This window comes from Eschscholzia californica, unplaced genomic scaffold, assembly GCF_041429995.1.
Source record: "Eschscholzia californica isolate CP2 unplaced genomic scaffold, dmEscCali1.0.p SCAF_1, whole genome shotgun sequence".
NCBI lineage: Eukaryota > Viridiplantae > Streptophyta > Magnoliopsida > Ranunculales > Papaveraceae > Eschscholzia > Eschscholzia californica.
Window position 1 is genome coordinate 81765317 of NW_028238198.1, and position 27021 is coordinate 81792337.

Below are 27021 nucleotides of genomic sequence, written 5' to 3' on the forward strand. Positions count from 1 at the left end.
GTATCTACTGGAAGTAAAACTACTAGCAGGCTCTCCAAGAAGGTCGAATATTCATCTTAGAGTCGGCCCACCGACCACTGACTGGAAGGCTTAGAGGAGCTGCAGTATGAATCACCTCTGACATACGGTACTTCTCATCAAACCATCTGTATCACTCATAGCTACGGAAACTCCGATTTTTTCCTAATAATTATTGGACCTAACAAGTGACATTAATTAATTGTTGGACAATATCTAGACCTATAACTAGTACCGACGTATTTTCAAAATATCAAGTAGATGGATAAGAAACATGAGAGGATGTTTCATTTCTTTATCGTTATACTATTTGAACCCTAACATTGATAGTTTCTGTCTCTTTCAAATTTATTTGTTCCCTTAGCTGGGAATGCATGTGCCATTGCAACCCCTCTTGGTCTCAATTATATATAATATTTTTTTTTTTTTTTTTTTTGAAACTAAGGGAACCATTTCCATTAAAAGTGACAAAATCACATTGTTTACATGGATGATACATCATTCTTATTTCTCTCCTATGAAAACTTCATGAGAGTTACATACCTTTAAATGTAAAGTGCCTCATGAAGAGAAAGAAATGGGACTAGACACAGACTCAATAAAATGACCCTAAAGGTCGAGAATGAAAAGACCCTGAAGGTCGTGAATAAGAAGACCCTAAAGGTCGCGAATAAAACCCTAAAGGTCGACAAAAAGAAATAATAATACAAAATATTAAATAATACAGAATAAAAAACTAATATAAATCTCCGTCGCTCTTGCCGGAAAACCGTCATTGTCGTCGGAAACCGTCGCCGGAAAACCGTTGTCATCACTGGAAAACCGTCATCACCATTGAAAAAATCCGCCGTCATCATCGGAAAGCATAATTAACTCAGTCGAATTATATATAATATTAGACACGGCAAAAACAAATTCCACATGGTAATTCATATGACTTTTGTGGTCCATCCACCATTTATTTGTCCACCGTTTATTTGTTGGACCACCTCCTCCATACAATATGCATTTCATTAATTCATAATGCTACTTGGCCTGATTTTTGTGCCTGAAGATGACATATAGTAGGCTCAAAGTAGAAAATATGTGTGTCATATTCGGGTCAATACTAATTGGTATAGTACTATAGTTGTATTTTCCGTCCCGTGCGAGAAAAAATAGATTGCTGAAAATATATAGGTTTTTTTTTCATTTAACCCCGTCAAATACTTATTGGAAATTGAGTTTACTCATGCACTAATTGTTAATTGTCATTGTTCCGTCCGATTCTCGATCAAATCCCGACAGTGGTATGTGTCCGTCTCAAACTTAAAAGAGATAGTCAAATTATATTAAAAAAGGTCTCAAATTCTCTCTCTCAATCTCTATTGCTTGAACACCTTTAGTTAACTACAGCAACAACCATGCTCTATCAACTCCCTAATCTAACAATTACTTTTTGTTAATAGGGATCACATGAGACACCAAATGAGAGGACATATTAACAATATCTCTAAAGATTGGTTTGTCTAACTAGATTGAATTGTTGGATTGCCTTTGTTATATTATAATAATTCAATCAAAGAAACTTGTATAATGTAGGAGCACACAATGTCAATCTATAATACTAATTAATTTGGTTTTAGTATCATTATAGTTAATCTCTTCTCTTCTAAGGTATAATCAAACACCTACTTTCATAATTACACTTTTTTTCTACGTACCATAGGCTAAATTAGGTTCACTAACTAATGTTTGCATACTCTGGCCTATATAATTACTACTCATTATTCTTGCATTGAAGTTTAAGTTAGAAGCTATCATTTCATATCAAATCAACAAGTAATCTCATGGATGCATTTAGCCAATCGCCCCATTGATTGCAAAACTAGACAAAGCAAGATTACCAAAGTATGAATTAAGATACTTTTTTTTTTGATGAGGGAATGAATTAAGATACTTAAAAAATTAAACTAGAGAAATGATAAATGTTCCCTACACCTGACGGCCTCATGGAAATGATAAGTGTCTTCCAACCCGACCTGTTTGACAAAATCTTTGACTTGTTGAGTCACTCACGCGAAAAAAACCCCATCATGGATACATTTAGCAAAAAATGAAGGGGCAAGTGAAAGACTTTGTCAAAATACTAAAAGATTGGGCCATATAGGGTAGGGAGATGTGAATGTGACATTTATTGTTGATTCCTTTGAGTTTCCGTGATTGGTGTTGTGACATTTTTCTTGTGTTCATATTAAAAGCTTATATTATAAACAGAATCTGGTTTTTGTTTATAAAAAGAAGAAGAGTGGGGTTGGGGGCAATTTAAGATGGGGTGGCAGATTTGTCGGTGAGGGAAAATAGGTTGGTTTTATGGTACTCACAGTCGTAGTCTAAAACTTTCTTCATCAAACTGTCAACGGTTTCAACTCTTTGTTACACTATTTTTAGGTTACATTTAATTAAGATTAGCGTTAGAAAATTAATATTTCTGGTAATTGCATCTCTTTTTCAGTATTTAGATTTGGGGATCTTAGAATCACGCACAAAGTTCGAGTCTAAATTAATGCGGCATTGTCTAGGTAACATACTCTTATTGCTCTGGTTGATCCATTAACAAAGTTTTTTTTAAGAAGACAAAGAATTCAACAACTAAAACCGAGTGTGTACTAAGTCTACTTTGGTTTTTATAATATATCGATTTCCATAGGGACACGAGGGCTCAAATTTTTATTATTTAAACAAAAATATAAAACACAGTCAAAATTACACTTAATGAAGATGATACAAAGATCATAAGTCAGTCAAAATTAGTTAGAGCTTTGAAGTACAAGTAGCTTATAATCAACTAACAGTCAACACGTTTGACACCTTCCAACCCTAGATCCAATTACCCGTCACTTCAGTGTTTGTGTTTTTCTTTTTTTCAAGTCAAGTTCGATTGAGATTTCAAATCGTTTATTGGGTTATTCAAACGAGTGACTTTGAGTTGATTTTATATCCATTTGATCGATACGAATCAAACGGGCCATATTCAAACAATGAAGAAAAACAACTACCTCAAGCATTTCTCTAGATGAAGTTTTTCTCTATTGGAAAACATTTTCTCATGAAATTGTCCATTCATGGAAAGAACCCAATATTAACAAAACAAGTAGGAACCAATTTCCAAGAGGGTACACAAATATTGATTGGCCTGGGTTTGTGATTCTCCATTGGGTTCATCAAAGATTTTGCTCTGTTTGGTATTCACAAACCCAATAGAAAAATGAAAAATGAAAAATGAAAAAGAAAAAAAGAAGAGGAAAAGAGGGAATCTGTTTTCCAGCTTGGAACCAGAATATGTTTTGGCACAGAGGAAAAAGCTTTAATCCTTTCCTTAATCTGGACATAAAGCTAAGATTCCACATGCTCTCCCTCTACACCTAAGACAAACTAGTCAAACTTAGTGTTAACTAAATGTGTGATTACCTAATTTTAGTTACTCCTTAATGCACCAAAAGTTTTTGACCTAAATTAGTGATAACAGTCTATTGTATGTCTGGTTACCTAATTTTAGTTACAAGTAATTGGCTTGCCCACACCTATCTCCCATGGTTCTTTGTCCATTTCTAATATCTAATCGAGACACATTAGAAACAATGCACAAAGTGAAATGTTTTTTAAATTTCTATTACCAAATGTTTGATTAAGGTTATTTATTTTCGAAGTTGACTATTAATCAAACCCACATTCCGATACGTAGTTGACTTCTTTGCTTTACGATCCCCAATATTTGTTATATTACAGGTCATTGTAATGCCGCATTAATAAGTTTATTGTTTTAGTTAACTACTCCCTATACTATTTGTTGCTTAACTACTCCCTATACTATTTAAAGACAATATTGGAAACACCCTTTAGTATATTGTATTTATTTATTGTCGTGCTTTCTAAGACATGAAATTTATAAACAAGTCACCACATATTATAGATCATTTAAACTTTTGAAGAGATCTGACACTAGAAAAGTAAATTTAAATGGTGTATTAATTTACCAAAACTAGATCTTGTTTAATTCTAAAAACCACTTGGTCACATCTAGGAGCCCAATAGAGATTTAAGCTAATGAAACTTCTAAATGAAACACGTTTGTTGTCACATGTTTTCATTGATTGAAAGAGAACGACTTCATCATAATTCTTACCCACTTGCTAAATAGAATATTTCGACAGTGGAAGTTGCGAGATTGTAACCCCATATTAGACATAGTATTTGTTTGACGGTAAAGTAGTTTATTCCAAACATTGAATAGGAAACCTCACATTAGAAATAGTATATAAAGTTGCAAGATTGTAAGATTTTGACGGTAAATTAGCTTATTCTAAACATTGAGGGCGTTTGTGTAGTAATTCTGAATCGACAACACCACGAGCACAAGTCTGACTAGAGACATAGTTAGGCTATATGACAGAGACAATATCGTTGTTTTGAAAGTCGCATTTGTATCGCGTATTTTCAACATGTGTTCAATCTTTGGACCTATGATTCTATATATTGCAGGTTTTTAATTTATTCTCCCTGCATCATTCTCTTTTGCCATTATACTCTTGTCATAATGTTACACCATATAATTGACCGAGCTAAATGGTTCTAACTAACCTAGAGATTACCAACTCTCAATGTCATGCCCTTTTGACAAGTTTCAAAGTTTATCTCTTCGTCTTGTAATTCCGAAGAATATTTGCAACAAAAGAAACTCCAATGAGTACAACCACTCCACCTTTTTAGTCTCATGGTCATGTGGCACCAAGGGTCCCATGAGGGGACCCTCAAACCTATTCGAAAATCAAATAATCAAAACCGTCCATTGTAAGAAACAGATTCCATCCAAACCATTGAACAAGTAAGGATAAAGAGCACACAAGTGCAATTTTCGCAGTATTTCCTTCTAATGATTTTGTCGCTTTAATTATCATCCATTATTTTCATCGAGATACTCAATCTTTAAAAGAAAATCAACAATTTACATCCACGAGATTCCTCTTGAAGAACGGACACGATTTTATGAATTCTACCGACAAACGTCGCGGTAAATCTCAAGAAAGAAAAAAGGGATATATTTGTAAATTTGAGGAATTACAAGGGTAATTTTGTGAATTATAGTTCTTCTCTTATTTTCCCTTTTTTTTTCTTTCTTTTTTTTTTTCTTGCTGTTTTGTGTTTGATTTTTATAGCTCAAATACAAAAAATCATTTGGTTCTTGCTTTTTACCTGATCCAAAGGAAAACCCAGAAGAGAGTTTTAGAGAGAGAAGGAAGAAACTTTTATAGAGAGAGAGAGAGAGGACAGCAAGGAAAGATAAGAAGAGGGTTGTTGTTTCATGTGAAGAATTTTATTTATTTATAGAACTCTCAGTAAGAAGTTCTTCCATTGTCATCAGTTCTTTCTATTCTCTGTTTTTCTCTCTTCTGTTCTTTTCTTCCCTTTCTTTCTCTCTCTCTCTAGTAGAGAATTGGAAATCTTAGAGAGAGAAACAGAAAGGGTAGGAAGAGAAAGGACCAAACTTTCTATAACCACAGCATTGTCAAAGAGGTAATTTCTCTTGGAAAGATCCTTGTTTCTATTTCCATTCAATCATCTTGGGTATTCTTATTTTTGTAATTTTAAATGCAATTTCTTTAATTTCTCTTTGTTGAATAATGCAAGTTTTGATCTTTCTCTCTCTTCCCCTCTACCTTTAAAAGAGATGAAGAGAGAGAGAGAAAGTTAATTGATTGAATTGAAACTTTTCTTCAATCTGAAGACATTATTGCATAAGTATCTGCTACCTTTTCTGATTGTTAGGTAAGGAACCCTGTTTTTTTTTTTCTCTCTTTTTGAGTTAGTGGAAAGAAAGAAAGATAGGGGCCCCTCCTCCATGGAGTTTTTCTTGTTTTCATTGATGGTCCCAAGATCTTGAAGAAAATGAATACCTTATTTGTAATTTGACCATTAGATCTTCAGTTTCTTATAAAAAAAAATTGCACCCTAATTGGATAATTTAGTGTTTCACTCAAATCAATGAATATTAATAATTGTTTATTGTGTTCTTGTACTACATCTAAGTGATCTCTTACTTGAGTTGAGTGCAATTTTCACACTATTTTACACTATTATTTTATTCTTATTTTGAGATCTGATATTAAATTGATTCAATTTAGTTTTGTTTTATGCTAATGTGATTAGATTTGGACTTGGGTAGTGTTATATTAGGAGAGTTTATGAGTTGTGAATTTGCGAATCGATTCGGATTTTGAACTCTAGGGTGGGTGCTAAAATATTGATCTTATTACTTCCATGCAGTTTGATTGATTGAAGAACAATGAAGAATAAAGATAGAGATGGGAAACCACTTACTCACCCTGATAAAAGATCAAGAGTGATCCCCCTTACTATAATGTTGGTTGTTGTATGTGGGATTTCGTTCTATCTTGGAGGGATTTTCTGTTCTCAGAAGAATAGATTCATGGTGACAGAAGTTGCTAAACCAGTTAAATCTTCTTCGAAAGATTCAATATCCACTTCACTTCAAATTAAGCCCATTGCCTTTCCTGAATGTAGTGCCGACCTTCAGGATTTTACACCATGTACAGATCCAAAGGTATTCATGATACCCATTTTTTTTATCTTTTAAATTGTTATACGGGATTCATTGTAGCTGATCTTCCTTTATTGTTTCAGAGGTGGAAGAAGTATAGCCTCCACCGACTTTCGATATTTGAAAGACATTGCCCTCCAATCTTTGAAAGAAAACAGTGTTTAATCCCCCCACCTGATGGTTATAAACCACCGATTAAGTGGCCGAAGAGTAGAAACGAATGTTGGTATAGGTAATGTCACTTTTGTTTGATCCTGATTTACTAACTATAAAATGCAGATCAACTGGTTTATTCAATTTTTGACGTTTATCGATTCATGTATTATATTTTCAGAAATGTACCATATGATTGGATCAACAAGCAGAAATCAAATCAGAATTGGTTAAGGAAAGAAGGTGAAAAGTTCATCTTCCCCGGAGGAGGTACTATGTTCCCTAAAGGAGTTGGTGCATATGTGGATCTGATGCAAGATTTAATACCCGAAATGAAAGATGGGACTGTCCGAACTGCTCTTGATACTGGTTGTGGGGTGAGTTCTTTGAATCCTTGTATTTCTTTATAGAATTGGATCCAAATACGCACATAATTGTGTTGGTTTATGTAATCGGTTAAAAATTTAGTTATGCACTTACCATAATATTTAAAGTCAATCCGTTCGACAAATTAGAGAAGCAACAGCAAATTCAAAACCAATGAAGATAGATAGAAAGAAGGGGAGAAAGGGGTGAACTCTAGCGAGCTCAGCTCACCAAACTTGGCTTGGGCAACCTACGAATCACGAGTTGCTCATGCCGGTTGCATGTCGATTCATCAAAACATGTAGATCTCTTGGGCCCGAATAAGTGCATAACAAATGTACCCATTTTGGTGCTCTAGATGCAGTTCGTTTTCTTCAAACAATTTCGTTCTACTTATATTTAATACGTCGGGTTTCTTACTCACTTCATAGGTTGCTAGTTGGGGTGGTGATCTGTTGGATCGAGGGATTATTACGGTTTCTCTTGCACCAAGAGATAATCACGAAGCACAAGTCCAGTTTGCACTTGAACGAGGGATTCCAGCGATCTTGGGTATCATCTCTACTCAACGACTTCCATTCCCTTCCAATTCATTCGATATGGCTCACTGCTCAAGATGCCTCATCCCTTGGACAGAATTTGGTAATTTTCTTCATCTCCACTGTTTCTATTTTCTAATCCAGCATTAACTCTGCCATTTTTATGCACCTAATTTCTTAAATTTGTCTAATTTTCAGGTGGACTTTACCTCCTAGAAATACACCGTATACTTCGTCCGGGAGGTTTTTGGATCTTGTCTGGCCCGCCAGTGAACTACGAAAACCGGTGGAGAGGATGGAACACTACCGTGGAGGAACAAAGATCCGATTACGAGAAATTACAAGATTACCTAACCTCGATGTGTTTCAAGTTATACAACAAGAAAGATGATATTGCTGTTTGGCAGAAGTCCATGGACAGCAAATGTTATGATAAGCTAGCTCACCCTGATGTCTACCCTCCCAAATGCGACGATGGTACTGAACCAGATTCGGCTTGGTACACTCCTCTTCGTCCTTGTGTCGTTGCTCCAAACCAAAAATTCAAGAAATCGGGCTTGGAATCTCTAGCTAAGTGGCCTGCACGGCTGAATACCGCTCCTGAACGCATTTCAAGTATTCAGGGTGGGAGTACAGGTGCTTTTAAACAAGATAACAGTAAATGGAAGGTTCGGGTTAAGCATTATAAGAAGTTACTACCGGCTATTGGTACCGATAAGATCAGAAATGTTATGGACATGAATACAGTATATGGAGGATTTGCCGCTGGAGTGATTAAGGATCCCTTGTGGGTCATGAATGTCGTCTCTTCTTACGCAGAAAATACACTTGCTGTCGTCTATGATAGGGGTTTGATTGGTACCTACCATGATTGGTAAGTTTTTACTCGCTAATCCTGACTATTTAGATCTTAAGTACTTTCCATTTCTTCAAAAACTTGAACTTGTTTTATGTTCTGTAGGTGTGAGGCTTTCTCGACGTATCCTCGAACCTACGATCTCCTTCATGTTGATGGCCTTTTTACAGCAGAAAGTCACAGGTAATATAGCTTTTCACTATCTTTTAGTTAACCAACATAATGGCTTGTGATAATGGTAGAATTCACCCACCAAATCGGCTTACAAGGAAAGGTTCTGGAAAAACGTCATGGGATGGCTAGGATCCTAACATCCATGTGACCATTATCTGCTGTCAAAGTTCTCAGCATGGCCCGTGATCTGGCCCAAGTAGCCCTCCCCAAAACGACAAGCACGAAACTGTAAACCTAATGGGCTGATTCCGTATACCCAATGGATCCTAATATAGTACATTTCTGAAGTGGAAAACTCTTGTATGTTTCTTTGGCAGGTGTGAGATGAAGTTTGTGCTCTTGGAGATGGACAGGATATTACGGCCCGGTGGATATGCTCTTATCCGGGAATCTACCTACTTTGTCGACGCGATATCAACCATTGCAAAGGCATTGAGATGGAGTTGTAGAAAAGAAGATACAGAGAATGGTGGGGAGAAAGAGAAGATCTTAATCTGCCAGAAGAAACTTTGGTTCTCTTCGAATAGAAGTTTAAGATGAAAATCTTTAAAGTGAGAAGAAAATATGATACTAAAACTGCAACAATGGAGTAAAACCCATGTAAGAAAAAAGAGAGAGACAGAGTTTAACATACAAAGAGTGAGAGAAAGACTCCAATTATTCATTTGATCAAAGTGAATTTTATTTATTAGGTGTAGTAATTCTGAAATAAGGCATTTGATTTCTAGTTTTTTCTCTTTTTCATTATAAATATATTCTTTATAGATGTTTAGGGATCTTGTGTTTTTTCTTGTTTCTTTAATTTTGTGGACATATGAATTTGAGGAAGTTTGAAATTGTCTCTTCTTCATGAAAGGTGAGAAAAGGTATGAGGAATATTAAGATGCTTATACTTCTAATTCATATTATATTTGCACTTATTAATTCATTTTGAGTGTTGTATTCAATGGGCAAACCTTCTCCATAAAAGAAATAGTATATTATGATCTAAGTGAGCCTCCGAGTTAGGGCTTTCTCCAAAGCAAGAAAAATTGAGGGAGCAAAGAATGCATAAAAACCTAATATTTAATTTCCAAAACTCAGTTAATACATGATTTCTTTATTCACCTTGCGATAACTTTGCAACACCTTGCGACAATTTTGCAACAAATTACCAGCACCTTGTAACCAACTAACCAAGGAATGAAATTTCGATTTTGGTCGAAATTTCGGTCCGTCCAAAAGTGGAAACGTTTCGTAGAAATGTTTCGCTCAGTGTGGAAATCTTACAAATCTACAGAAACGATAGAAATATGATGCAATTATGTATAACAAGATTATTAAACCATAATGAAGCATAAAAACGATGTTTAACATTATCTATTAGTTTAAAGGAGTATTAACAATTACACAATTACTTCTCGGGAGTAAATTGAATAACTTCTTGGCTATAACACCCAAACAATAACATTCTTACTGATAATAGTTAATAGTTAACAAACTATGTTAGTTTGAGAATGTATCGTCAATTACACAGTTATATCTGGGTGTTACTAAGACAAAATCAATTTAGGCAGTTAAGTCAAGGCGTAAATCATTCAAATAGATTTAAAAACCATGGAAAACATAACATAAAAATCAAGAGAGATCTAAGAGAAATGAAGATAAAAAAGACGAAGGAAGGGATATGTTTCTAGTATTAGTCTCTCTGATTTTTTTGCTAGATTTCTACTGTCGGTCGAAATTTTCATCATTTCTGTGAAAATTTCGATATTTCCAACAACTTCGGTGGAAATTTCGATCATGTCAGCGGAAACTATGCGGGAAATAGTTGTAAGTGTTATTTCGTGCACCTAATCTCATTTTAGGAAACGTTTCGCGAAATTTCGGGAAGTTTCATTCCTTGCTTGTAACAACTTCGCAACAACTTTGCAATACATTTAAACCAAAAATAATATAACTTGTGTTTTTGACTAAAAAAAAAATTTAATCCAATTTTCTGTTTTGCAAAACTCATATAATTTTTAAAACCCTTCCACCAACATAATAATACAACAATCTATGGAGTTGATGTCTTAGCTTAAAAGAAACAAACCCAACACTCTTCCCTCTAATTACTCTTATGGCTACAAATACTACAATGAACACTCTTAGTATTAATTGGGTTATTTCCTAATAGCCCCTAACTTTATCAGATATTTTTATATGGTCCCTTTTTTCAGTTACCGTTAGAACACCGTTAACCAATCATCAACTCTCTTTCCTACATCTCATCACCTATCTTTGCCACCTCATCGTCTTCTCCGACGAAGGTCGTCGGCCGACCAATTTTCCGGCCGACGACCTTCAAACATAAAAAAAAAAATATATATTTAAAACTCTCATCTCTCTCTCTCTCTAAATTTTTTTTTTGTTCCTCTATTTCTCTCTAAACAGATCTAGAGAGAGGTGGTTCACCAGATCTTCTCTGGTTAACCACATTTGTTCGAACAGAGCTTCCTTCTGGTCGAACAGATCTGGGTGACCAGATCTTTTGATCTGGTGAACCACCTCTCTCTAGATCTGTTTAGAGAAAGATAAAGGAATAAAAAGATTTTTTTTTACAAAGAGAGGGGAGAGTTTTAAAAAAAATCAATTTTTTTTATGTTTGAAGGTTGCCGGCCGGAAAATTGGTCGGTCGGCAACCTCCGCCGGAGAAGACGATGAGGTGGCAGAGAGAGGTGATGAGATGTAGGAGAGAGAGTTGATAACTGGTTAACAGTGTTTTAACGGTAACTAAAAAAAGGGGTCATCTGGGAATTTTTTATAAAGTTAGAGGATAGGCAGGAAACTGATCACAAAGTTAGGGGCTATTAGGGAAATAACTCTATTAAATTTGATGCCTCTTTTACAAGGGGATTTTTGAGTCAACAGTCCAAAATCTGGGGGGTAAACAAAAAAAAAATCCACTCTTGCCCAAAAATTAGTTGCAGGTCCAAATGTCAGTTTTTTTTTATTCCCCTTTTGCCCTTGGGCGGGACATGCTGACGTTTCCTGGAAAAAAAAAACTGACTGGTAAATAAAATAATTTACCAGTACACGAAAAATTCAAAGTTTCAAAATTTTTTGAAATTTTGAAACGAAATTTCAAATTCCCGCCCAGCAAACCATCTCTTCCTGGTAAATAAAAAAATTTCCCGTACACAAAAAATTCCATTTTTCAAATTTTCAAACGAAATCTTTTTTTCGAAATTTTCAAATTTTCAAATTTTTAAACGAAATTTCAAATTCCCGGGCAAATTTTCAAATTTTTTTGAAAATTTTAAATTCTCGCCCAGCAAAAGTGTCTAGTACAGAAAAAAATTTCCAGTAAATAAAATAATTTCCCGGTCACAAATTTTTTTTTTTCAAAGTTTTGAAATTTTCAAACGAAATTTCAAATTCCCGTCTAAATTTTCAATTTTTTTTTACAAAATTTCAAATTCCCGCCCAGCAAAAATGTCTAGTACAGAAAAAAATTTCCAGTAAATAAAATAATTTCCCGAAAAAAATTTCGTTTCCCGGGAATTTTTCGGTGGCTGTTCCGTAATTTTCTGAACAGTACAGATTCTGATGGACGGGTTGTCAGATTATTTTTCAGAAAAAAAATCGTTTCCCAAGAATTTTCGATGGCAATTTTGTAATTTTTGATGGCATGAACGGTAAATACTTTATTTTCTAAGGGCCCTTTACGTAATTTTGACCCCCAAACTGACACATTGGACCTCCCTTTCATTTTTAGACAACTTTGGGTGGGATTTTCATTGTGGCCCCCTTTTTGGACCAATGGCCCAACCCCTCTTTACAAGGGTAGCTGAGGATGTATTGCCTTATTGTTGATCTTAATTCAGGTGCCAACCTTGCCAGTGAATCAAATCCGATGTCCGTCCATAGATGAAGGTGACGCAAAGAAGAGGGCCATTGCTAGAGGACACATGAAGTTCCTTTTTTGTGGAGATCCAAAGAATATTACAGGGGTGTTAAATAGAAAAACTTGTGGAGATTAGAAGAATGTTATTCGGGCGTTAAATGGAAAAACAATAAGGGGCACCATCCTCACTAGACTTCCTGTCATATTTTGAGAATCATTAAAGAACTATGTAATACTTTCGTTTATGTACAGTTTAACTATAACAATCAGTCCGCAAATAGTAAAGCGGATAAACTTGCAAAATGGTCTAAATTGCATAAAACTTCGAGATCATGGTTTAATGAACAAGTGTTTTCTAGATGCAATCACTCTTCTTGTAATACTAATTTTTAGTAATATATTGCAGTTTTTTTTTGTTGCAATGAGTAATATAGGCGATTGGTAAGAGGAGTTGGAAATTGTTGTTGGGGAGTTGTAGTACAAAACCAGTTTTTTGTACTACAGTTCCCCATACCAATTTAATATTATTAGGAGCTATTTTTTCGGATTTGAAATTAAATAATGAAATAAAGAGGGATTAAAAATTAAAAAATTGTAATAGTAATTTTTTTTTCTTTCCTATTTTTTCTTAAACCCTAAATATTTCAACAACAATACCTCTCTTTTCTTCTCCACAATCAAGTTATTACAAAACAACCATTGCCAATGTTGCTTCTTTAATGGAGGAAAAATATATTTTTCAATCGAACCAACAACCACCAACCCAATCAAACAATGTTAGTATAGATGAAGATCTCTCTCAAGATGCAAGGAATTCACAAGACAAATATTTTCGGTTAAATTTTATTTCTCTTTTTTTCCTTCAACTTTAAAAATTTTCCCAAAAAGAGGCAACCTATTTCTGTTCGTTCAACAATTGCCCTAGGGAATTTTTACAACCCCCAGGTCAGGGGAAAAAATCAAATAGTTTCTCTATTTGTGAAATTTCTCTATTTAGAAAAAAGTAAAATAGTTTCTCGATTTTGGTTGATGTCTTCTTCATTGGGGAAAATACTTGGGTAGAAGTCGCCGTAAATTTGTAGTTGATGAAGGAAAAAGATTGCAAGAGAGATATTTAGGAGATTCGAATTCAGAAGAGAGAACGAGTGAAAGGGGAAGAAAGCAAATTTTTTTTTTTGTTATTTCTGAGATATTTGACTATATTACACTTGAGTCCTTCAAATTATGAGTTTCACATTTAAAATCTGTAACATTAAAGGTCTTTAAAATAATAATCCAAAAGTCTTATCTCCCCTTACTAATCTTTATAGCTTCCCAACCATAATGGCTCCCCAATAACAATTTCCAGCTCCCTTTACCAATCGCCGTAATATATTGGAGTTGTTATAAGAAAAAAACAACTCATATAATACATTGCAATTACAATTAAAGTTGTGGACTTGTGGAGTTGTGGACTTGTGGAGTTGTGGACTTTATTTTTTAATTTGAGAGCATAAACAAACACATCTAAAGTCTAAACAGTGGGTAAGAAGCCCTAATTAGTCAACTCTTAAACATCTTGACCATCTTGACCAGATTGACCAATTATACAGTGACGTGGCACCACCAGTATACACGTATCTCCCTCTCATCAAGCCCCTAAATATTCAAGCACAAAACATATGTGACAATTTACATTTCACCTACCATATTAAATCACAAACGGCAAATACATCTTAATATCAACGGCTATTAACGATTTTAGTTTTCACTCCATTAATATCCACCATTAAATATCGTGGACCACATAAAACGCGGAATAAAATCTAACTATAAATATCGTGTTTGATAATATCCTTTCCTTACTCTTATCGGTCTCCATTTCTCTCTCTAGTTTTGCCCTAAAAAAGTAGAAATTTTGTGCTTCAGCTCTGGAGTCTGCCTTTCTTCATTCGAGGTCAAGAAGGTTATGCCTGAAGGCATAGAGGTAAGGAATCTCTCTCTCTCTAAATTGTCTTTCTCTTTCTTTGTTTATGGGTTTGATTTGATTCGATTTGATCTAGAAATTCATAAATCGGTTTAGGGTTGTGATTAGTTTTGTTAACATCGATTCGATGGACTTGATTAGGTTTTCAGGTGCGCTTGAATCTGATCGATTTGAATTGAAATTGAACGTAATTTAGGATTTAAAGTCTGATCTTGTTGTTATAAATTTTTTGATATGGATTTAGGGTTTCACATGGATTTAGAGTTTCTTGTTGTATGGGTTTGTATTTTGGGTTTTGATAGTTCAACTTATATGTGGGCCCCACTTGATTCAGACTTCGGTTTGAAGTGATTTAGAGGTTTCTTAATTTAGCGGATTAAAAAATTAGTAAGAATGATATTTAGGAGGTCTTCAAGTTAAAGTATTAGGGTTGTGTTATGTTTAGAATTTGGAAAGTTTCCTTAACTTAATTTCTATCTTGGGGTTATTCCATATTTCCGTGTTTAGGATTTTTTTTTATAATGAATTGTGAATATGACCACCCTTAATGTGAAAATCAAATAGTTTGATTAGGGTTTCTATTTGTTTCGTCCAAGATTCATCTTCATCTTCTCAACTTGATTCCCGATGCACATAACTGGTAATTGAATTTGGTTGTATCATCATCATAATTTGTTCATATCATTGGCAGTTTATTTAGTCGATTGTCTATTGTTGTACATTGAACTTTGCTAGTTAAGGACTCTACGTATGCTCAATTCCTAGGTTGTTAGTAGTGTTAATTTCAGTCAAATTTGACATACCCACTATCTCAAACATGGGGTTTAAATTTATTGGTCTGGGGATTGATATTGTAATGTTGTTTATATTTACGTTATTCTCAAATTGAATGCAACTCTCTCTTGTCTGCCTAATTCTGTATTTCCACTTCGTTTTGTAGGTTGTAGTAGACTTTTACCTGAAAGTGTTAATCATCTCTCTTGAAGTATGGAGCGAGTGTACCTATTGTCGAGTTGCCCACGGTTTGGAGTTTTGGTTTCTCAGGAGGTTCTACATTGGCGGTTTATCTTTCTTGGAGAATTTGTTCGTTTTTCCTTTGTTAACTGCACTTAGTTCGCTCTCACTCTATAATGATTACCATAGAAGGTCTGATGCAAATACTTTCTGAATATGGTGTTGGATCTGTTCTCCAGCTTTATGAGTAAGTTATCGATCAAAGGTCTTATTTCGAAAGGTGCCTTCTAGTAATACTTTTAGAAGCTGCAGCTTTTATAAACCTTCTATCTGACTTTATCTTTCCGTCGATAGTGTGATCAACACAATTTGCGTCTGACAATAGAAGAAACATTGTGCGTGCTATAGTAAGTACGTGGATTCCTCAAATTAGCTTTTGGTGTAGTAGTGTTTATCTTGCAGAGGAGAGACTAAAATCTTACTCGACTTGCTTACAGAGTCGAAGTTCACAATCTCCTAATGAAGTGGAAGTTCTTCTTGGTAATTTTCAGTAGCTACGTTGGCTTATGGGAACCTAGTATTTCTTAGCTGTTCTGGTTGAAAAAAAAATATAATATTGTCATAGTGTGCCTATGGGTATTGGGTAAACAGCCTTTGATGCAATCCGATCCTTCCAACACATTCATCACAGGATAGATGTATTATTGAAGTCATATTGATTCGGGTCAAGGGTCTTTCTGTTGGTTAGACTAGTTCTGCTTGAATCAGTTACCATATTTCGTTACAAGTCACAAGAAGGTTGCAATCTTATCATAGTAACTTAAATCTGTACCTGAAGAGCTTCAGGTGATTCACCTAATCCCATCCTTCAGGAGGTTGCCGTGTCTAGTGTTGACTGCATTTGCTAACCATATAACGAATTTGGCTTGAGGAGTTAGCTACTGGCGTTTGAAGTACTAACTATTTTTCACTTGAATAAGAAAGAGATTACATTTTGGATCTGCTGTCGTATTCTCTCACGAGAATGGATCGGTGAGTTAGTTTCTTAAACTTAAATGGCATGGTTATATCGTTCATTCTTTTATACCGTTCATTGTTTTATACATTTTCTACTATTTTGAAGGTATAAAATAATTAATGAAGTCGGTGTCGGAACTTTTGGAAGTGTCTGGCGAGCTCTAAATAAGCAGAGTGGCGAAACTGTATGTTCAGTTTATTTCTTTGTTTGTACTGGTAGAAATTCATTTTTTACTTTCCTAGACTCAATCCCTGATGCAAGTATACTTATATTGATAGGTCGCAATTAAAAGAATGAAGAGAAAATATTATTCTTGGGAAGAGTGCATCAATCTTCGGGAAGTACAGGTAAATTTCATCTTCGTAATCTTGTTATTGACTTGAACCAAATATGTGATTTTGAAAATAATTTTTATTTTGCCAGTCGCTGCGAAAGATGAACCACCCTAACATTGTGAAGCTCAAGGAAGTCATTAGAGAACATGACATCTTGTATTTTGTGTTCGAATATATGGTATGTAGACAGATCTCAGATATTATTACACAATCACCTTGACGTTTTCACCTTCCTTCCTGATATTTTATGAATTTGTTAGGAATGCAATTTGTATCAACTTATCAAGGATAGAGTGAAGCTTTATCCAGAGGCAGAAGTGCGTTCTTGGTGCTTTCAAGTGTTCCAAGGTCTTGCATACATGAACCAGCATGGCTATTTTCATCGTGACATGAAGCCAGGTGAGTGGGTGGTACGCACATTTGTTAATCATACTTCTTCTGTATATCTGTGTATGCTTACTTGTTGATCATAGCCTTCAGTACTATGTGCTATGACTGATCTCCAACTTGGTGGTGAAGCGCAATGCACCAATATTGTCTAGATAATATGTATAGTGCCGACTACGTGAAACAAGAAAGTTTGCATGAAAGAATATATGTTTTCTGCTCACATGAAGAGGCTTCTTGTAGTTTCGTTGTTCTTTTTCATGCGACTCATTTCTCTTCTTTTTCGCACTTCATTCTGCTTTTGTAGCTATGAATGAAACCTAAGATGAAATCTATCTGAGCATTTATGTTTATATGAAACCTAATATTGGTCAAGAGGTCACGTTAATCCTGTTTTTGTCATATTACCCAATTTTTCGTTAGTGCAATTTGAAAATTTGAATATTATGCAAGGGCTACTTAGCAGTTACTACAATGCTTCAAATGTTTCGGTCAACTATTTGCAGAAAATTTACTCATTACAAAGGATCAAGTTAAAATTGCTGACTTTGGACTTGCACGAGAAATCTGCTCCCAGCCACCTTACACAGACTATGTCTCCACTCGCTGGTTAGTTTTGACCTTATACAAAAGCCTCTCTCCTTCTTTTGTATAATATCGTAAGTTCTTAACCTCATAATTGTGGCAGGTATCGAGCTCCGGAAGTTCTACTACAGTCACCTTCGTACAACTCTGCAGTTGGTGCGTGATAATGTTACTAATTGATTTGTATCAAATGGTTCCGTGGTCGGTTCATCACATTAATGTTTTCCCGTTCTTTCACCTGCAGATATGTGGGCGATGGGTGCTATCATGGCAGAATTGTTAACTCTCCTCCCCCTTTTCCCTGGTTCAAGGTACATACAGAACGCGTGAAGCTAGTCACTTGTGGAAAGTGTTAATTGGATAATTTTGTACATGTGTGGTGTCATTGACTCATTTGTATCACCGGAATTAGGCCAACATTAATTCTTTTTTCCTGGTTTGAAATTGTCAATACTCGATTGTCTTACTAGAAGCTTAATCGGTATTCTAAGCTGAATCAATACTCTAAGCTTAATCTATATTCTATCATTTGTTTTGCATGATTTAGGCCTGTTTCCGTATTGGTTATTTCAGGACTTACTGGGTATTTATTTTCTATGATGCAGTGAAGCAGACGAGATCTATAAGATATGCAGTGTAATAGGCAGTCCTAATCAGAATTCATGGGCTGAGGGGCTTCAACTTGCCAACTCTATTAATTATCAATTTCCGCAGGTAATGTTGAAGAATAAGTTTCTTCTTGTTCATGTGTATATTCAGTTGCTTGGTTTGCCAGACTATGTGGTCAGTGGTCCATTGATTGGGGCAGGGAAGAAATGTTATATGTGTACCTGATATTCTTTTGTTTACTTTGATTTTCGCTTATGCAGTTCCCTGGTGTGCATCTCTCTGTGCTGATACCATCTGCAAGTAACGATGCTATAAATCTCATCACTGTAAGTACTGTAATGCAAGAAATTGCTTTTCAGATCCAAAAATTTTGTGTTGAAACTTTCCTGTAGTTTGGACCCTTTGTACCTAATTCTTTTTCGCATGGTGTATTTGCCAGTCCCTCTGTTCGTGGAATCCAGAAAAGAGACCAACAGCTGTGGAGGCCCTACAACATCCTTTCTTCCAGGTTAGTGACTTCAATATGCACCTGATTGACTTCAAGAAACAAGTAATGTTGAACATTTTTTAATCCGATGTTTACAAGTCTGTTTCTTTTGATATGGCAGAGGTGCTATTATATTCCACCATTCCTTCGCCCCAAAACTACCGTCGTTAGAACGCCTCCAGCTGGTTTGTCTTGTTTCTTGTCAATGATATGATACTTTTGTTGCTAGTTTGAGTGTGTAAAATCCTGAATATGAAAGTAATTTTTTTTCAGTTGGAACTAGAAACATTTCAGAGCAGAAGAGCAGTAGAAGATATTCAGGTAGTTTTCCTGATACCAAGCCTTTGGACAACTCTGGTGTGATGGCAAATCCCTACTGCACTTCAGGTGATCTTTTTGGTTCCTATATCACTTCTTTTGCATCCTTCAACTTGTTTCTTTATTATGTATTTAAAAGACTGGCTAACAGAAGAATAAGAACGGTGGCCCTTTTTAGATTGCTTTAGTATGACTTGCGTCAGTCCCGACTTGTTTAAGATATATTAATGTTGCCTCAAAAAGACCTAAAATCTTTCTGTACCTGGCCACAGCCTAGTTAGGTTAAAAAACAAGCATTCTAAAGTTTGACCCCACGTGGATTTAGATTTCTAGTCACTTTTCAATTTCTGAACTTGATAAGAAAGAAGAACCACCTTACTTTTTCCCTGACTTATCTCACCTTATTGGATGTTTTGTAGGTGTTGAAAGAAAGCTGGAAGTGGATCACTATGTGGCAAACACGAATGAAAAATCAGCGAAGAGATATGTCAAACATATGCCACCAACGCCACCAAGATACCGTCAACCGGCAAGGAACAGCCCAAGTGAGTACTCTACGTATACAACTATTTATTGGACTTATAAATCAAAGAAGGAAAACGAAAAAAAATATTAAAGAAACACAGAACTCCGTCTGGAAGTGTATAATGGTTGTACTTTCTGGGTCAGTTGTATTTGCTGATCAGGATAAATTTGGATTGTGCAGCATCTGTATATATAGGCAGAGATCTTCTAGGAGATGCATCTGATGATGTAACAGTGAAGATGGCACAGATGAGTGTGAGCACAGGGAAGGTTGTGGTTGCTCAGAGACAGGCGGCACCACCACCACGAATGAAAGCTGGAGGATGGCATGGTCGGACTGATGGGTTTCTGGGAAGAACTCAACATGAGATTGCAGCTGGTAGAAGTCACTCGAGGAAGATTGTGGGATAACAGTTCAATGGATTGCTTCTGCGGGGGCAGTTAATCTGTGTTACTCAAACCGACGCTACTATTAAATAAATTAGAACATATATTAAATGATGTTTCATCTATTTTTCTGGGTGTTTTTATGTCTTTGGGCTTGTGGAGGACTCCTTTTTAAATTTGGTTTAAACCTGTGACAACAGGATTGTCTTTGAATAATAATATTATTGAATAGTACCCTAATAAGTGGCTAGTTTTGGGTTTTATAATAGATTGCTTTGGTTTTAACTACTTGCTTGGTTTATTTTCGCTCATCCCTAGTTGTCTGGAATGTTATTATTAGTTTATAACTCGTTCTCCTATCAAGTCGTGTTCAATGAAAATTTCAGTGAGTGCTTGCTCCCAAGAGAACAATTGCAGAAAGTTGTCTTATTTTTCTACCCAATTGTATTGAATCTCCATGATTTGAATTTATATTTGTTTTTGATAGAATGCTTTTTTTTTTGATGAAAAGTTGATAGAATGCTTTAATCTCGATGTTTTGAATTTATAATTCATAGCTTTTGTAGGGCACAAGTTGTACTTAGTGTGTGAAGAAAACATCTTCATTCTACTGATCGAGTTTGGTGATGGTTATATGATCGAAGTGGCAATCTAGGGTTTAAAGTAGGTGAAGTTTTAGTCACATAGCAATACTTGATAAACCCTTTCTCTTTTTATAAGATATGATGCATAAACTGTGTCTTCAAAGCATAAGTAATGTCATTATTCATTGTGTCCCGAGACTATGTCATTTTGGGTGTAACAGAAGTGCTCGAGGAAAAGCAGAATGGCCGAAGTGGACTCTTCATATATGATGTTTCTTTAACTGCACTCTCAGGTGTGTTTGCAGGGAAGGTATTAAATTTGTTATCTTCTAGTAAGACCAACCAGAGGCAGAGGGGGAAGAATTTGCAGTGGAAGTTGATAAGCAGTGGATAATTTCATCAAACACAAAAAAAAACAAAAACAAAACAGACAACACTAATTCACTAGAGCCAACAACACAAATTGATGGGTAAATAAGACATGTCACAACAAAGTACTTTCTCTCTCTTAACAAGACAAAACATACTATAAAAAATTTCTGATTTCCGATTCTTAAGTCATGTATGGGTTTATTCTTTGTCTCACTTTACCCCCACCTTTAAAATAAAGAGGAAATGTACCTTCAAGCGTGCAAGAATAAAACCAATTCTTAACTCCATTATTGGAGACCTTCTCTTATTATCTTATGGCTATTGCCTATTGATTGATCTTTCTCTCTTTCTTTCCACATTATACAGTTGTCTTGCACGGGTGTTTGCCACTTTTACTGCCATTTCATTACTAGAAGTTGGCTTTTTTTGTTTGTTGAAGGAACTAAAAGTTAGCTAGTAGGTACACTCTAAATAATACACAAGGCACATTTTTATCGGTATAATTTAGTGTCGAAATAGTGCTAAATTTGTGGTCGTCCAACTCAAAACTAACTGACAATGAGTGGAGGGGACCTATACATTATATTCTTGGTTGCAAGTTACTCTTTCTTTTATACGAGACTATTCTTCTTATGAACTAAATACTGACATGGTTCAATTAAATCCAGTAGAGATATAAGTATAAGAATAAAAAAAATCGAAAACCCCAAACAGAGAGGAAGAAGAAAATCTAACAAATGGTGGTGATGGATCTAAATTTGATAAGTACATAATATTTAAAAGAGAGAGAGAGAAAAAAAAGATGCTTATCAAGGGATGAAGAATTTAAACCATCTTAAAATAGTATACGGATCAAAGATACCTGAGTTTTTCTCATACAGTAAGATTTAGTCTAGTCTTCACTATAAATAGACACACACATGTTATCGTCCAACACAAGTCGACTTCACATATACATGTTGGTGTAACTATACTTTATCTGTTTTTGTTTGTCTCTATAGAAGTATTTTAGTTTTTCTACAGATATTGCTCTTGTATTCTTTCTCTATTTTGTTCCCACCATAACTTCGCATGCACCTCCCCAAACCTTTCTCGGCTGCAAATCAAAATTTTCAAAAAATTAAATTCCTTGGCCAATATGACCCATAATGTGAAAAAATAGACTTAATGCAAATCCAATTAGTTGGTAGTTGACAGTTAAAACGGTTACACAAATCTATCATGTTTATTACCTGAATCTGACTCGTCGAAGCTCCCTTGTGCCATCTGGAGACTGTCTAATGGTAATGTAGACACCAGGCTCATCTTCTTCAACCCATTCAGACTCCAAATCACCAGCATTGCTTATTGAAAAAGAAGCTTCATCTCTAGATGAAGTTGTTGTTCTAGATGCATCCATTGATGGCCGTGCTTCTCCTTGAAGTCCTCCTTGAAGTCCTCCTCCTCCTGTAGAGGTAACAGTTGACCCTCCACCACCACCTCCTCCTGAAGTTCTGTAGTAGTTCCTCGGCGTCCACTGTTTGCCTAAAGAGGGTGTTATTGGACTTTCCCTTGCTGTCCTCGAGTATGATGAATCTCTCTACAATTTTCAAAATAAACATACACAATTTAGTACTGCAATTATTGGGTTAAATTGTGCTGGATTCAGTTCATCCCCAAACAGAATATGACAGCGTAATTTTAATACGTAAAAATATTGAAAAAGGAAACCATACCTCGTCCTCAGACTTCGAAGGAGTATTAAGAGCTTGCCGACTGAACCTCTGAACATTGTAGAGTTCTACAATTCTATCATAATTCTCTCCCCACCATTTTTGTGCTTGCCATTTATTAAACATATCTCGGCTTCAAAATTATTGAAAACATTAACGATTAGATTGGTGTATATGGAAACAAAATTGTACAACCCTTTCACGTGAGAGTTGTAGGCGGGTCGATCTGCTAATCCTCTGACAAATGTACTAGTTCGTCAGATTACTAGTAGTTTGTTCTTTTTGTAATATACATTAGAAACTTTTCATTAAGGCATCGAACTTTAAGTAGGTCTAGTGATTGAGTTCTGGTTAGCAATTTTAATTAACATATATATTATACCTGAAACGGATCCGCTTAAGGTCATTTCCACCTTGAGGAAGAGAAAGAAATGTGATATGAATACCAGGTTCAACCTGAGCCACCCACTCTTTAGGTTCCTCTGCATCTACTGCCATGTCGGATGACTCCTCTGTGGGTGCTCGGCCATCGTTAGACATTCCGTTGAATCTTGAATTAGATAGAGAAGCATGGTCTCTAGTTACAGGAGGGAAATCCCAAGCGGGTGTTGAATTGGCGCTTCCACCTCCTTTCAAGTAAGAATGGTTAACTCCTTCAGAAATTGTGTCAACATCTGTACAAGGCTTATGCCCTTTCTTATAGTTGGTCGAGCTTGAAGAAGGCTTGCATTGTCGATATGCACCTGAAACTTTCAATGCCATATCTTTGATCTACAAAAGAAAAATGAGGTAATCAACCTCACAATAGGACTAGTTCCTTAAATTGATAAACCGATCCAAATACAACTAAAGCGATTCTATTACTTAAAGAGTCACTTCAAACCATTGATAACAAAATCGATTCGTTGATTCTAAATCTATTACTAGATTTTAATAAAAATAGTTAATAAAAGTATGTGGTTGGGTGGTGCCCCGTGCACTAGTGGATGTTATGATACTGAAATTCCCAATAAAGACAAATAAAATCTTTCCATTTTACTATCTCTTTAGCATCCTCTGTGGTCTAACATTTAAGTTATGCATGATCAACTTTTTAACATGGTCCCAAAGTACAAACTGTGTATTTAAATGAAAGCATATAGGTGTTAAACTTGTAAGTAGAGTAACCTAAAAAAGTGATGTGGGTACCATCTAGGTTTAGGACCTAACTACATAAAAGAATGCAAGCTTGGGGTTTGGATTTCAACTTAAAGGTAACTAGATTCGTTTCCTATTTCCTCCCACACCCCACAAGCTAAGTAAAGCATTCTACAAAAATAAGTTCCAACTTCCTAACTACAGTTTTTGTTCTTTAAGGGAAATGCTATTGCACATCCTAAAGCTGATATGTTCGACTCTCGTCGGTCCAAGCTTGTTTTTGTCCACGAGAAATGTTATTTGGCCCGAAAATGAGAGTCGACCACATCCAGAAAGCTGATGTAGCCGACTCCTATGGTCTGCGCGTTTTTCTCTCCACATGCCCAAATCAATGGGAGCCGACCATATCAACTTTCGGGATGTGAGCTGTCTCAATTCTCGGGTCAAATGTTTTTTTTGTCTGGCCACGTGCCAGAATCAATGGGAGCTGGTCACATCAGCTTTCGGATCGTGGTCGGTCCCTATTTTCGGGTCAAATAGCAATTTTGGTTCTTGAATGCGTCACTGCAACCCAAAAATTAGGACAGTTATGTTGCACCATAACTATTACTCTATTAGATTGGAAGAAGACCATGCCCCATTAACTTAAAGGAAGTAGGATCTATTGGACACTTTATATCATCCCAATATTATGGGTTCTGTCTCTTTCAAGACACAGGTCCTTCCCTTTTTTTAACTTAGAAACAATGGAATCGATAATGAGAGTTGAACTAGCTTGTTTAATGGAGAAAGACCCATATTTTATTGGCAAAATTAGACTAGATAAACATTTTTGTTTAGCTTTTTGAAGTTAAAGAAAACAACAAATCTGGTCCCCCGGTAAAAGAAGAAAAAGTAAAGAGGTGTTGTATGCTCACACTTACGTACTTTGGTGAGAAGTAGTAGTATATGTTTTAGGAAAAGAGAAAGAAAGAAAGCAAGGAGTGAATGAAGAGAATTCGAACCTGCGTTGTTAGGCTTTTGATTGCTTCTTTCGTACTTGGAGTGCCACGCGGACCTTCTTCTTCTTCATCTACTACTTGCTTCGAACAAGCTATGCATGTTAACATTTTCTCTTCTTTCTTTTCAATTTTTTTCCTTTTCTATTTTAATTTTGTTCTTTTCTACTCTCTCCGTTTTTTATGAAAATTTCCCTCCAAACACGTAACAACAAAAAATAAAATTAATACCAAAATGTCCAAAATAGTCTTAATAAATCTACGAATCAATCAACCAATATAAAAATGACACTATGCCCGGCTAATCTTTTTGTTGAATCTAGGTCGCGTGACATGGCCAGTCAAGATCTAGGGAGAAAAAGTGTAATCGGCCCACGTCAGCTCGCCAGATGGGAGACTGGCCAGACATACCATCACGACGACAACCAATACCCAAATGCCCACATAAACCTTTTTTTTGTTGCGAAGTGTTCATAAACATAAAAATTACAGTAAAAAGTAACAATATCTTCTAAAATTTGTCAAGAACAAATTGGTAATGATAATAGAATTATTATTATTTTGTTAATGAAATGACGTAAGAGAAGGAAAGATGAATACGGGAGAATACCTCTTTTATGGACTGAGACTGACTGATGAGACCACCAGACCAACTGTTTGTTTGTTTTGTTGTCGTTACTACTTTCTCTCTCTAAAACAAACAACCATTCTTCTCTTTCAATGAAATCTTCCTCTTCTTCTTTTCTTCTTTAAAATACTCTGAATAGTTTCTCACTTTCTCTCTCTCTAGATTTCAAGATTCGAAATAGGATTTCTTGCCAAAATAAGAATTTGATCAGAAAGAAATTTTGCAAAAGCTATCTACTAAATGAGGATAATCGGATCGATTCTTGATCGAGGATATCTCTAAGAACACGCTAAATTTATTTAAGTTCAAAAAAGTAATTGAAATCCTTCAGATGAGGAAATCTCTCATTCTCTCTCTCTCTCTCTATAAAAGCTAAAAACAGAGGAAACACTTTCACACAAATTGTTTCTTCTAGAGCGAAAACCTACTAATCTCAGAGGAAAATATTTAGAGAGAGAGAAAGAAGAAAAATGTTCACGGAAACGAATTTTGTTCTGGTATTTGAGCGGTATTTTTTTTTCGAAAACAGAAAACTGAGTTAACTCCTGTTTTTATAACATTCATAAACCCAAAAAAAGAGAGGGGTGACGAATTCAATACTACTGTACTATTTATACATACAAATTCCGTTACGATTTTCTTGAAATAAGGTAAAATCGTAACAGTGTTACACCCCGACAGATTTAACTTTGGAAAAGAAATTGTTACTAGTAGAGTGAAAAAGAAGGATAAAGACCAAAAGTAAGGTCCAATCTGTTTGGTGGGTAAAAAATGATACAAGTAATTTCTTGATGAATCCCTCCCTCCCTCCCTGGATAATCTCTCGGGCTTAGCTGTGAATAAGACCAGGAGCATTTTGATCTTTTGTATGAATGGAAAAATCAAAATGTCAAGAAATCGTGAAAAAGTAGAAAGTTGACATATAATGATCCAAGATCGAACCACGGCTAGATTTCTTCTTGTACATATAATGATGGAACGGCTAGACTTCTTGTATTAGCCAAGGCCGTTCTTGAGATTTTGGAGGTCGGAAGTGAGTTGAAAATGTGGTCCACGTGTGTTTCACAATAAAAAAAAATATCTAACCGTTCTTTTGGATCCAAGCATGAGTGACCCTTTTTCTTTGCCAAGTTGTGGGTTTCGCATAAATTTTAAAAGTACCACTGGTTAAATTCTACCTAAATGTGGCCCCTAAATTTTGTAGCTCTGGGCCAGGGGTGGCTCTGGTATTAACCATCTAAGCAATGGAGTGTATCAGGGCGTGCACGAGTAGGGTCCTTTATCATTTTCCCGATGATAAACTGAGTCATGTGGGCCCGGTGGAGGTAACTTTTGGTTGGATTTTAATATCTATTTACAAACCTATTAGGTTTCCACCGCTCCTTAGGGGCGTGGTAGATTCCTCTTGGCTAACACTGTTGTGGTATATCACATCTTGATTTTACGG

The 27021-nt window shown here is 35.6% G+C and overlaps 3 protein-coding genes across 8 annotated transcripts; 2 read left to right on the forward strand and 1 right to left on the reverse strand.

The window, feature by feature from the left end:
* The first annotated feature begins 5060 nt into the window (after positions 1-5060).
* On the forward strand, positions 5061-9607 carry LOC147569904 (putative methyltransferase PMT21). 4 transcript variants are annotated; one of them, XM_086656461.1, is made up of 8 exons: positions 5061-5571; positions 6322-6619; positions 6700-6848; positions 6951-7146; positions 7567-7777; positions 7873-8548; positions 8636-8713; positions 9022-9607. In XM_086656461.1, exons 2-8 carry the CDS (start codon positions 6341-6343, stop codon positions 9242-9244), a joined length of 1812 nt encoding a protein of 603 aa, XP_086512587.1. In that variant the 5' UTR covers positions 5061-5571; positions 6322-6340; the 3' UTR covers positions 9245-9607. The 4 variants fall into 4 exon arrangements, with proteins under 4 accessions (XP_086512587.1, XP_086512590.1, XP_086512589.1 ...); XM_086656463.1 differs by having other exon boundaries at positions 5231-5823; XM_086656462.1 differs by lacking the exon at positions 5061-5571 and adding an exon at positions 5819-6099.
* A 4624-nt stretch (positions 9608-14231) lies between these two features.
* Positions 14232-20431, forward strand: LOC147569905 (cyclin-dependent kinase F-4-like). Of its 3 annotated transcripts, none has more exons than XM_086656469.1 (18): positions 14256-14538; positions 15479-15739; positions 15847-15899; positions 15990-16524; positions 16616-16694; positions 16789-16857; positions 16934-17023; positions 17106-17244; positions 17739-17841; positions 17921-17973; positions 18062-18128; positions 18423-18531; positions 18687-18752; positions 18866-18934; positions 19035-19098; positions 19187-19300; positions 19651-19776; positions 19938-20431. In XM_086656469.1, exons 4-18 carry the CDS (start codon positions 16517-16519, stop codon positions 20165-20167), a joined length of 1386 nt encoding a protein of 461 aa, XP_086512595.1. In that variant the 5' UTR covers positions 14256-14538; positions 15479-15739; positions 15847-15899; positions 15990-16516; the 3' UTR covers positions 20168-20431. The 3 variants fall into 3 exon arrangements, with proteins under 3 accessions (XP_086512594.1, XP_086512595.1, XP_086512596.1); XM_086656470.1 differs by having other exon boundaries at positions 14359-14538; positions 15847-15903; XM_086656468.1 differs by having other exon boundaries at positions 14232-14538; positions 15479-16524.
* A 1460-nt stretch (positions 20432-21891) lies between these two features.
* Positions 21892-26160, reverse strand: LOC147569906 (protein BREVIS RADIX-like). The gene is made up of 6 exons (XM_086656419.1): positions 25557-26160; positions 24953-25141; positions 23194-23582; positions 22815-22944; positions 22332-22678; positions 21892-22195 (listed from the first exon to the last, which is right to left on the reverse strand). Exons 2-6 carry the CDS (start codon positions 25055-25057, stop codon positions 22117-22119), a joined length of 1050 nt encoding a protein of 349 aa, XP_086512545.1. The 5' UTR covers positions 25058-25141; positions 25557-26160; the 3' UTR covers positions 21892-22116.
* Positions 26161-27021: the final 861 nt, after the last annotated feature.